The 12,904-nt window shown below is 38.4% G+C and overlaps 2 protein-coding genes across 2 annotated transcripts; one reads left to right on the forward strand and one right to left on the reverse strand.

Annotated features, from left to right (window-relative positions):
* The first annotated feature begins 2 nt into the window (after positions 1–2).
* On the forward strand, positions 3–3,470 carry rbm12ba (RNA binding motif protein 12Ba). Its single transcript, XM_079894567.1, has 2 exons — positions 3–136; positions 393–3,470. Exon 2 carries the CDS (start codon positions 423–425, stop codon positions 1,980–1,982), a length of 1,560 nt encoding a protein of 519 aa, XP_079750693.1. The 5' UTR covers positions 3–136; positions 393–422; the 3' UTR covers positions 1,983–3,470.
* Positions 3,471–3,772: 302 nt separating this feature from the next.
* On the reverse strand, positions 3,773–12,821 carry LOC307172297 (uncharacterized protein). Its single transcript, XM_079894569.1, has 12 exons — positions 12,683–12,821; positions 12,325–12,373; positions 9,776–9,806; positions 8,837–8,917; positions 8,523–8,662; positions 8,296–8,421; positions 8,161–8,206; positions 6,357–6,428; positions 5,839–6,245; positions 5,632–5,736; positions 4,642–4,732; positions 3,773–4,318 (listed from the first exon to the last, which is right to left on the reverse strand). The coding sequence occupies exons 2-12, from the start codon at positions 12,370–12,372 to the stop codon at positions 4,296–4,298; spliced, it is 1,170 nt and encodes a 389-aa protein (XP_079750695.1). The 5' UTR covers position 12,373; positions 12,683–12,821; the 3' UTR covers positions 3,773–4,295.
* Positions 12,822–12,904: the final 83 nt, after the last annotated feature.

Consider the following 12,904-nt stretch of genomic DNA (forward strand, 5'->3'; position numbering starts at 1 on the left):
CTAGAGGAAGTTGAGAGTTACTCACCGGACGCATGTGGTGTGCAGTTTGCAGGTTACCGCGTGTTTTCTGTGACAGAAAAAGTTTTGTGCAGGGAACACTTTATATTGAAGTATATGTTTTAAAGAAAAACAAACGGTAAGTAAAGGTCTGTGGACACATTTGTTTCGATTTTTTTTGCTGTAAGGGAATTTTCTGGTGTGATTTTTTTGTGTGTGCCCTTTGGTAAGTTTTGAACAAAAAGGAGAAAACAGTAGTTTGTACATCGTTTATGTGTGTGTGTGTGTGTGTGTGTGTGTGTGTGTGTGTGTGTGTGTGTGTGTGTGTTTTTTAATATTCGAGAAACATATCTAAAATGTTTGCTTTTTGCCTCTTTTTTTTTTTTTTTAAACAGATCTCAGTGGTTTGTGAGAAGAATTTGATCATGACAGTAGTGGTTCTGCGTTTGCAAGGTTTAAACACAGAGGCAGGATCTGAAGATATTCGCAGATTTTTCCATGGCTTGAACATACCTGAGGGTGGCGTTCATATCATCGGTGGTGCGATGGGTGAAGCTTTCATTATTTTTAATACAGAGAGAGAAGGCCAACTAGCCATGCGCTACTCTGGAAGACTCCTCAGAGGCTCCTCCATTTCATTACATATCAGCAGTCTGGCTGAGTTAAAGAGAATAATGGAGTCGAGATTGAGGAAACCAAAGTCAACAGTTGAGACCAAAATAGTGCCATCATCGCCACCTGACACCAATGCAGCTCTTTTGCTTAGTCTAATGGCTGCTATTCACGGACCGCATTCAGACAACAAAGTGAATCGCCAAAGTCCGGCCCACCAAACGCTTGAAGATATCAACCAAAACGTTCCAAAAATACACAATCATTCCACAACTGACAACCAAACAAATACGGATGCTCAGCATAGTCTTACTTATGACTTGGCATCTAAGGAGCAGAAAAGCAGAGGAGAAAACCTCAATATCTGTAAGCCAGGGTACCTTCGGCTTTATGGATTTCCTGACTCTGTTGCCAAACAAGAGATCTACCAGTTCCTACGGGGACTGCCAGTGTTGGAGGTCATTACGAAAGTTCGACTGGATCTGGGCTGGTGCTGTATGGCAAAGCTGGCTAGTTTTGCAGATGCAGAGGAAGGGCTGAAATACAGCCACCGAAAATTCAAAGAATTCAATGTGGAGGTCAGATTTGCCCATGAGAAGATGTGGACAGAAGCCGTGGAGCAGTCAAAAAATTGCATGCAAAACATCAAGCCTCACAGTTTATCAGAGCAAAAGGAGGCAAACGCAGATAGAAATGCAACTAGAGGTTTCTTAACCAAAAGAAATGCAGAAGAACAGCCCTCCCCAGGATCTCCTAAAAAATTCTGCCGGAACTTTCCATCCCCTCAAACTGAACAATCTGTTATTGTCAATAATCTTTCAAGGAATATAACCAAGACGGAGATCAAGAAGATTTTCGGCTGTCAAGAAATCCCAAACCATAGAATAAAACATTTATTAAACAAGTGGGGAGAGAGGACAAGCACTGCGTTCATTACCTTTGAGCATGCAGAAGACTACGCCTCAGCTCTGAACATGAATGGCACTACTGTTGGCTTAAAAAACATTGAAGTGTCATCCATTACTAAAGAAGAAATACTTGCCATAGTCAGCAGAAACCGATGTGTCTGGAGGCCACCGCCTTATGGAAAGAAACATTTAACCATGACGTGTATATATGCACGCAATTTTCCTGCAGATATCAGGAAACAAGAGGTGAGAGATTTTTTCATGCACTTTAACATCTCTGAAAATGCAATCATATTGCTTGTGGACAGCCAGGGCAATGGCGTTGGGGAAGCCATCGTGCAGTTTGGATGTGAGGAAGTCGCCAGACAAGCCCAAAGTCTTCACGGCAAGCATTTTATGGGAGCAAAAATTCTACTCACTTGCATCACACGTCAACAGATGGAGAAGATACTTGGCACAAGTTGAACAACTGGAGATGTGAGATGTTTTCAGCACCTTCAGACACCAACAGTGGTGTAAAATCTATGTTAATGAGGACAATAATTCATTTGAAGATTTATAACAAGCTTTCTCATGCCAAATGCTGTAGAAATTTGGAACTCTGGCAATCAATGAGCTCAAGCTATTATGGGTACAACAATTGAAGATGCCCAGTCAATATTTTGAGTACCACATGGAAGGAGCATACTAAAAAAAAGACCTCAATATTTTTCATACAATGGTTGCCAAAGTATTAAGGACTACTCCAAGTGCTTAAATAATATCTGTACATATCCACATTTAAAACTCTTGCACTTGCTGCTTTTTTCCAGCTCAGTTGTTGCTGCTGAACACACAGCTTACTGGCTTCAATTACAAATACGGATATATCCCAGATATCTTGTATTGCATATTACAATTTTGTTTTTGAGTTATTCGGTTAGACTGTATATATTTTAAGTTTATCAGAAATTTGTTACAGACAAGATGTTTAAAAGGGTTTCTGACCATGTCTGTATGGTAGCCAGTATTTTGATTTGCCATTTCTATACATTCCTATTTCTAAAACAGAAACCACTTTGAGTTGTTTCTGTCTTCGTGACTTGATAAATTTGTATTTAATTTGACATTTTGATGTTATATTGCAATTAAACTTGCACAAGCAGCTTCAGACAATTTTTCAGTCTCTAATTTGTCAATAAAAATTAATATTTTAAATTATATCTCAGCCACCGCACTAGCCATTATTTTTAATCGAAGGAGATGTTGGTGTGTTATCTAAGCATTAATGGCAAGGAAGGCCCCATATACTTGGGAGCGGTGCGTATGAAGCGTTTCTCCCTCCTATCTGCTTCAAGGTCGTAAAATATTGTGGCATTTCTTTGTTGTTTAGATTCCAGTATTCCCATAATACTTGTCTGTTATGAGTTTAATGAAGAACTCTGTCTCATCTTCTGTCTGCCATCAATGTCAGGTGACCTGTAAATGCACAAAAACTATTTCCATTGCAGTTTTGCGACATATTTCTTTTTTTGAATTGCCTGAAAAACCACCTCATGTGAGTGTAAAAAACTTTTTTTTTTGCCATTTATGGGAGTTTTTGTGAAATTGATGCGTTTCCATTGGGGAGTTTTCCATCTCAATTTGCATGGGTAATGGAAACGCGACATGATGCAAATTCATTTACGCAATGCCATTTGCACTGCACTACATAAAGGGAAAATGAGATGAGAATCAATGAAAAGTGGTCTACATAAATATTTAAGAACCCTAATCAAACAAAACATCTGAGGGTGTTGTTTGATCAGTATCATTGTGTTCCGTTAATGCAACCCACCACATTTCCCAGTTTAAGCAGGCTACAGATAATAAAAATTCATTGTACCAATGCAGATCGTGAATTCTACTGGAGAGCAGTGATATAAGATCAAAACTGATGGAGATGAAGACAAATGTTATTTAATATTATTTTTTAAGAACATGAAATTGTGTGTGAGGATTACATGTCAGAGACTCTGAGAAGAGTTATTTTAACCACATTGGAATGTACATGCAATGTAGCAGATGTTCTCCCTTGTGAGGCTATGGAAAATGTTGACTGAAGTATTCTCTTTACGGAAGGAGGACTGACATACATCTATTTTAAACATGAACAACGTTTTACCACCTTGTAGGGATAGGTTCCTTTGGTTGGCATATACACGCCCAAACTTTGAGTACGGACATCATCTCTCCAGTAAATTGTTTTTCTCTCCTATGTCTTGACAATTAATAATAAACGAGATATCTCTTGGCAAAATAACTGTCCTGTGATTCAACAACGGGGACAAGAGCTTAATTTCAAGACTACAAGATGCTGTAATCAAACTATGGGACAACCTGATCGAAGTGAGGATGTCTTCAAGGGATATAGGAACTGCACCAACAAATCATACAAAAGGAGCAATAAGGTTCTTTAAGGAACTATGAGTTTATTTTACAATTATGGCAACAGACCTTTAGAACAAAATGTCACATTGAAGATTTCACTGACCACTTAAAGACTGTTTAAATCACTCACTAAAAATTGTTGCTATTACAAATAACTGCACACAAATGTTTATCATGTCCGAGCGCGAAAGGAAGAGAAAAATTAAACATTTAAAATAAATCTACCCATGTATACATTGTAAAAACAAAACGACCTAAAAGGCAAGGAAAAAAAAAAGTGTTTGGTCATGAACTAAGTCAAGAAAGCCATGTCAAAAACAGGCAAAGCAGGCTGGATCCAGGTCTTGATTACATCCATCAGATGAATGTTCACTTGTAGAATCTTGATGGACCTGTGAAGGTAGAGCAGTCTGAGTGAAAATTAACTTTATGCATTTAGAAATCACAACGACAGACATGCTATTTTTTGCTTATTTCGGCTCATGTTATCAGCCTCTGTACCCATCTCGGTTTCTAGCAGAGTAGGGTTGAAATCATGGAATCAATGAGTCATGATACTGGAAATTCCACACAATAGTTTGTATTTTACATAACCACGTAATAATACCAATTTTTTGACAAATGAAAGGTACTCGTTTTATATGGATGCAAACCATTTACTGGCAAAAGTAGAGTCTTAGTAAATGAATGAAAAATAAGCATAAATGTGCAATACCTGGCATGCCGCTGGAGAATCTGTCATTAGAACTGTTTGGAAGACATGAGGATGAGTAGTTCATTGCGGGCAGGGGCTTCAGACTGGGCACCTGAAAAAACAATTCAAATTCAAACTTAACTGTGAAAACCCATTTTTATTTTATTTAATAATTCAGACAAAGCTAATCATGTGATAGATGACTTATTGTCTTTCTTTAGATCTTGTAGTTCATACTACTCAGAAAAAAAATTACAAAGGCAATGGTAGATTTACAAAAGACAAGACAATGGCAAGTCTTTCAAGAAGGGAGAAACCCTATTACAAGGGTTTCATTTTAGCTTGAATGAGGAAGAGAAAATAAGCTATTTCGAGTACCACGACATTAAAAACCTTTACTTCCTTACAAAGTAAGCATATAAATCAAACACTAATGAAGGATAAAGAGTCATTATCCTTCATTAATGTTTGAATTAGGTATATGATAGCATTAAAATATATATCTACAAACCTATTTTTAAAAAGTAACCCAGTAAAACTGGTTTGAGATCACTGAAGTCTTCAATGAAAATGTTATCATACTTCATAAAGGAAACGAAGCATACCACATCCTGTTCACAAACAAACCAATTCTGCAGCTGGTTTCATAAACTCTTTATAGTTTATACCAACATCAACACAAATAAAAAACTGCCTGTTTGCTTCTTAATCACCCAAATAGCCAGTTTTTAAATTTCCACGCTAGAAGTACTAGACTAAATTGTGTATTGTCTCTTTGATGAATAACCTGTACTTATGTGTACAACCTTATCTGGACCAACTGAGATTCTGAGGTCAAATATTTTCATATAATAACCAAAGTTGTTTGTCATTGAGAATGTGATTTTTAAAGTTCCAATTCTATTCCTGAATTTGATCTGAGCCAGTAAACAGAATGTAGAAATGCAATTTTGAATTAACAACAACAAAACAATATGCATATTATAATAAGTAATCATTGGAAGCATTTACCGTTGAAATGCTTCTGAGGCGGTACTCCATCAGAACATCCGTGAGCTTCTGTGTGACTTTTAAGACAATCTGAGCATCGTCCTCATTCTCAATACGAAAAGAGTCCTAATAATCAACAAGAAACAAAGTTTGTTAACCCAAAACAGTTGATAATCTAAACAATTTAAGTGCTTCGACAAACACTGTAAATCCAAAAGAAAACAGTACCAGATATTTGAGCAGTGTTGCAGGGAGGCTATTGTTTTCCGGGCCTTTAGGGCCATGTCCCATCAATCTGTCCCCGCTGCTGTTCATAGACATGTCGTTAGGGAAAGGTCTGCCCATACCATCATTGCGCTGGCCGGGCCCAAAACCATCAGGGCCCATGCCCATATGTCCATCATCAGGGAAACGATGCATGTCCTCTGGTTCCATCATCCCCCTGTCTGGTCCAGACATGCCATTACCATAGCGACCAGGGCTAGTGAAATCTTCCATATCAGAATAACCTCTCCTCATAGGAGGATCATCCATACCTCCATGCATGCCAGGGGCGAAATCAGGCATCATGCCACCACGGGGTGGAAAATCCCCCATGTACATGGGATCTTGAAAGGGACCTCCAAATGGACCTCCTGAGAATGTGAGAAAAAAACGTCAAGCAACTATCGGAACAATCTTTCCAAATAATTGTTTTTAACCTTTGCTTCTATCAACACAAACAAACACACTAGTGAGACACTAACCGTGTTTTATGCCTCTGGGAGGGGGCCCAAGAATGCCAGATCCTGTAAACCCTAGATTGGGTTGTGCGGACTCTAAGAAAAACAAACATCTGGATAAATAACTGGATGGCATATGCATAGAATTCGTCAGTAGATCTAAATACACTTAAATATGGTTAGACAATAACATTCAACATAAAACAACTGACTATGTCTGGTGCAACTGGAGGTAAGGAAGGCTAGCGGGGAAGTGATACTGGGACAGATGATTAAGAACATTTTCACAAAGTAGGTATATCTTCACAAATTAGTCAATGAGCAAAAATATGGGTAGATATGGACAAGAAATAAAATATTTCTTGTAATATCAGTTTATTTTGTTACTTCTAATTAAATTCCTTGCAAGAAACACTGACTTGTCTCTTGACTACCAGTCCTCTACAGGCACAAACAATTCAAATGTTCTGGTAATGGACAATTCACATTTTCTTTTTTAAAATGTGTGTGATTTTTCAGTATCGTTTAAAACAAATGTTAACAAAATCTCGTTAAATGTTAGAGTGAACTGGGACATCTAAACTCATGTGTATGAAAAACAACGAAATTGGCTATTCGCAAAATCTCTAATATTTGTAGAAATTCATGACAAGCTAGAAACCTTTGAGTTTTTTTCATGCTGGAATGTCAAGGGTACTGAGTGCAGATAAACAGGAATAGGCCTTGTCCACACTTTTGAAAAGGCATGTTTTTCTCTCCGTTTTGGCCTTCTGTCCACACTGAGAGCGCGTTTTTATTAAAAAAAACTAAACTTTTTGAAAACGCTCTCCAAATTGGATAAAGTTGAAAACAGCATTTTCGCATTGTAGTGTGGACTATGAAAACAGAGGCATTTGAAAACGATGATGCATGTTTAGGCCACATTTACACATAGCCAGGTATTTAGAGAAACGAATATTTCCCCCCCTCCGTTTTCAATAATAGCATCGTGCACTCAACATCGTTTTCAAAAAAGTTGTCATTTACATCAACCCGCATAAATATGCCATCGAGCGCCATCATAACTATGCCAAACCTATGGGTGGCAGTGTAGGGAGAAGGATAAAGCCATGCAATCAGAATCCTCAGAATCGACAACAACGAATAACACTGTTAATAAAATGTTACTTTGCACTCTCCTCATATCACAGTCCTGCAAAGATGACAGAATTTACTTACATTTGCTGTCCTGCAGCAAAACATGAGAGCAGTTGCATTTTCGACCAAACATATAATGGTGAGTTAGTGTGACCTGGACGCATCAGTGAATGGTGAGATATGCTAAATAAAATTATCCTGCCAGAAGAATTGCGTGAGAACTTTATTATGTTTTGTTCCGTCTATATCATCTCAGTGAGTTTTAATAGGGTTTACACATGCCCAGTTAGGAGAATTTAGCGTTTATCTGCTTTGTACCAGAAAGGAATGAATAGCAAAGATAAGGACCGAACAGATCAAAGACGTCTTGCAAATTTCATGCATTCTTTTCATGCGTTTGTTGCTCTGCAGCATCTGAATTTACTCCAAGCTGTGAATAATTTCTTTATTCGTTATGAAGTGTCTTCTGAGGGTAGTATGACATCAATCCATACAAAGTAAGGGTCAGTCTATAACAGGTGACCAGGACACCCAAGTACAGTTAAGGAAATGGCTAGTACAGCAACCAGCTTTCATTCCATAAGATTACGTCTTTCCAAGTGAACGAGTATTCAATGAGAAAAACTACAGGGCTGGATTTTATTAATGGGGAATTGAATGAATGGTGTATGACAGAAAATAACTGACTTACTCATGCCCTGAAAGGCCATAACGTCACATGGCTCCTTTAGCACCATCTGGAAGAAAGAAAAGAAGAAGAAAAAGATTATGTAATAAAAGAGTACTTGTGTAAGTCTTAAGAGCACATGAGCATGCAGTCTGTTACCTTAATTTGACCTCTTCCCTCAGCTTTTTCAACTTCCGCAGCAGCAGCTTTAATGGCTTTCCTTGTGGTTGGATCTTTAAGCGCATCCTCCTCCTCATAAGGAACCTTGTCTTTGTGGTTCTGTTTCTGTTTACCAAAAATAATAATAATGTGGATGTGTATTATATCAGAAGCATGGGCAGAGCTAATCTGCGAGATCTATCTGGAAGTGATTGTGAAGATCGTACCATGTATCTGAAGCTGTGCTTCCAGCCGGTGATGTGAGCTGCTATTTCATTCTGCAGCTGCTGGACTACACACAGTTTACACTGGTAATGAGGAGGAGCCGACTTAGATGGGCTTCGATACTCCCATATGTACTGCAGTCCTATAAACACAAAGTAAATATGTATTCAAACATAAGATTACTCACTCAAAGTAGTTTAAGATTCAGTCCAGAATCCGGTCACTAACAAAAAGCAGTCAAGTACACTGAAGCCATTTAAGGAAGCAACATTTTTTTCATATTTATTTATATAATAGCATATACATCTTTACCCACCAATAACAGTGTCGGTGACTGATTTGAGCCGTTTGTTCAGGCTGGGTATGGTCTGGATGGATCCATTCTTGGAGGTGAAGACTGATGAAAAACACATGAATTAGTCAAATCAAAAAGCACGTGGGCAGGAATTGTGAACCAGGACTTAAAGTAAAGAAGTGCACCCACTCTACTGATACAGTACTAAGTGGTTACTGAAAAACAAAACTAGCCGAGTGCTTAAAGCACTCGTTCATTGGTTACCCCCAGGCCTACATATAGGCAACAGTCATAGTTGATGAAAAATTGTGGTCAGAAAAGTGAGCCACAACTCTCCTCTCTGCACTTAAACGCTGAACAACATATAAAAACAACAGATTTGAATGAAAATGCTGCAGTGATGCCCGCTGTATTTCTGGTCACAAGCAAAGAGTGACAACAAAAGCACACCAGTTGAGACCTCAGCCGATCACACTGCAGCAGCATAACCGTTCTAATTGAGTTCAAGGCTAGTGGCACCTGAAGTATAATGAATTTCCTGTTAACTTTCCTTGGGCAGCTTAATGCATGCCCTTAACAAAGCACCACAATCACTATAGTTAGATGACCCTAAGTGGGCATACAGGGATCGAAGGTGGGATACTCCACCTCCTAGCATTCTTGGATCTCGACCTGATGTTACAGCACATGGCGAGAACAGGTCTTGACTTTTCTAATGTTGCTCGAAGGAGCTCGATGTTGATGTTTCTAATGTTGTTCAGCACACCGCAGTTCAAATATGTACACAGTGCAAAGCATTGGTCTGAAAAAGGTGCTAGTTTGAAAGCTGTGCTTGTGTGATGTGTTCAGGGTTGAAGCTCCAAAGCTCTGAAAAACCCAGAAGTGGCACATGGCAATAACATTACCAAGGCCAGGCACAGCTGAAGGGCAGAACTGAAGGGTCCTGAGGGTGGCACTTACCTATGTCACCGTTGTAGAGCTGCTGCTTTTTCTGTCACAGGCGACAAATAAAATCGTCGATGGGGGAGAGAAATAGAGAGGAATTAGAAAGATATAACAGGACCGGAGGTGAAGAGCAGAGCTCGCCCTCCTCCTCTGCTTGAATTCTCCGCTCCACTTTAAGAGTAGAAGCTGACAGTCCTTGGACGTGAGGACACAAAGTGTCTCTTCGCCAAACACACTCAACAGAAAAATTGTGCTTTATTCATCTCCCCAAGAATGGGCTCTATCAGGCAAACAAGAAAACATATGGGATGATACAGGAGTAACATGTTCTGCAAGTTACATTCTACTGCAGAATGGTTTTTTTTTAAAACATATTAGTGCTTATCTGTCTTTTACAGGACAAAAAAGCACTGTCAGGTCAATGACAGACTACGGACATAAAAAGTCTGAAGTAGGTAAGATTTTCTAATGTTTTTTCAAAAAAGTCTATTCTCACCAAAGCTGCATTTATTGGATAAAAAAATACTGTAAAAACATTGATATTTTGAAATATTACAGCAATTTAACTATTTTTAAGAGATTTTTAAAACAATGTAATTTATTTTTTTAATATATAATTACATTTAAGCTACTTTAGGAAAAAAAATATGTCAAAAGTTGCTTATACAAGGTCTGCACTGAATATGTGATGACCACTTAACCATTTCCCTTTATTAGAAGTTAATACTCTCTTTGTTATTTAATATTAAATATTGTTTCGGTTTCAAATAGCAGAATATCCTACAAATACTCGTAAAATCTCACAGACAATAAGGGCAGAGACTAATATCATTTTTACTATTAATCTCTTAAGAGTTAGAGATTAACAATTTGAGGGGTGAGGAATGTCACATGTTATGAAAAAAAATAAAAATAGAAGGATTCCCACACCTCTTCAACACTATGACAAATTCAGTTGGTCACAGTGAGATCAGTCTTTTTCAGTTCATTTTGCTGAAAGATCTGTATCCTTACAGCTGAATGATGGTGCTACAATATGAATCTTTCCAAAAATACCCATCAAACAAGGAGTTTGCATCACCGTGTCAGGCTGAGCTTTGATGAACTGCATGGTACGGTTCACTTAAGGTGCTTCTCCACTGCATGTTACGGCTCAGTACAGCTCACTTTTGGGGGGTTTTCCACTGTGTACAGTACCTAGTACTTTTTTTAGTACCACCTCAGTTGAGGTTCCAAGCGAGCCGTACCGATAATAAAATGTGACGTGTAAACACTGCAGATCACTGATTGGTAAGAGAGAATCGTCACTCCCAGTGCCATTGGATTTGCGACACGAGACACCAAACCCCAAAAAACAAGTTTCTTCGTCTTGCAGTGAAAAAGATCCACATGCCGAGAATCAAGAACACCATAGATATGCCCCATTGCTCCTGTGCGCATGCGTTTGTGTCACGTTTCCGATGACGTCACGACAGTAGAGGCAGCGTAACTATAATGAACAGTCTATAATCCCACCCACTGTGAAGCGGTACTAAACTGCAGTGGAAAAGCAAACTGAGCTGAACAATGCAGTGGAAAAGCTCCTTTAGTTTTTTAGTTACGTGATGCGTTTCTGGTTTCAAATTTCTTACAATTTATACATTCGTGAAATTCTGTCATGAAGGTTATTTTCCATAACTCGTGATGAACGAACGTCTCGGACCCGAAGACTCGAGAGGTGAACTAATCATTTCTGTTTTAAATGTGATCAACGTTTGCATAAGTCGATGTGTTGGGGAATTTGGCTATTAACATGTTACAATTAAAATATATTCTGCTGAAATGAACGAAATGATTTGTTCATTTTGCTGAACGAGACTCAAAGATCCGAGTCAGTAAAATGATCCGAAATTCCCATCACTAATTGTGATGAACATCCGTTGTTAATTGGATTTTGGGATGCACTCAAATCATTCACTCAACAAAGGAGGCAGATGAATGCGAGCGTCCAGGAATGGGATTTAAGAGGACTAAATAATTGGGGAAGTCTTGCATGTCACCAGAGAAAAGTGGTTTCACAAAAACAAATTTGAACTATATGTTGCTGGATAAATGTGCATGCATACTAATGTTTATTTAATAAACAAGTATGAATCAACAAATCATGCATGAATTAATTGTTAGCAATGAGATCAATAACATGCATTCATATTTAATAGAAGGGCCGTTAAATAACAAATTCCTGTTGTTATTTTTGAGTGACCAGTGTTTGAGAAGTTCTTAATGAGAACTACTGTTCTAAACGGATAAGTAAAGGCTTGTTCGACTTGAACCGGCGCTGCACAGACCGATCGGTGAATGACATCAAAGTACCGCGAGAACGAATAGAAAGTAGACGGCTCCTTATGCTTTTGAATTGCTCTCGCGGTACTTTGATGTCATAAACCGATCGGTCTGTGCAGCGCCGGTTCAAGTCGAACAAGCCTAATGTCTGTAAATGGTCTAGAATCTAGATCCACGCGGTAGGGTGAGGATAACGCTGATTGACTGGATCTGATAAGATGTAGTGCACTATTAGAGCTCACCTTCCCACCGGCCCTGCCCCTCTTATTAGGATTTAGTCGTGCTTCCATGCTGTAAAAAACAAATAGCCACATATTATTTTTTTTTCATTATTGCTGTAATTAAAAACACATTCAAATTAAGATTGTAGAAACTCATTTGAAACTAACATATACGGTCCTTCTCTTTCGACTGTAAGAGAAAGTAAACAATGGCGGCAATGGCACATAACAAAAATCAGGCGATTTAACGCTGCATCATGCGCAGATACATTTAAACTCGCTGTAACATGAAGCGCGATTACTGCACAGTGCACTCGCTACAATACATATCTTTAAAGCTTTATTAAACGATTTACCTGTTTGGTTGTGCTTTACTAACCTTGAATCCAGCAAAAGCGTGTTTGATTTTTGAAAATGAGAAGATGAGACTGAAACGGCTGAAATAACACAACCAAGACCCTTGTCCGTTTCCCGTTTCTTTGCAAAATAAAAGTCCTCGATATGGAACGCAGACCAATTCCTTTCTTTTAATAATTTACTCATACAGTAAATATGATTCAATCACTATCAAGTCATTATCAAATGAATTAAGTAACTTCAA

This window comes from Squalius cephalus (genome assembly GCF_949319135.1).
Source record: "Squalius cephalus genome assembly, chromosome: 15".
Lineage (NCBI taxonomy): Eukaryota > Metazoa > Chordata > Actinopteri > Cypriniformes > Leuciscidae > Squalius > Squalius cephalus.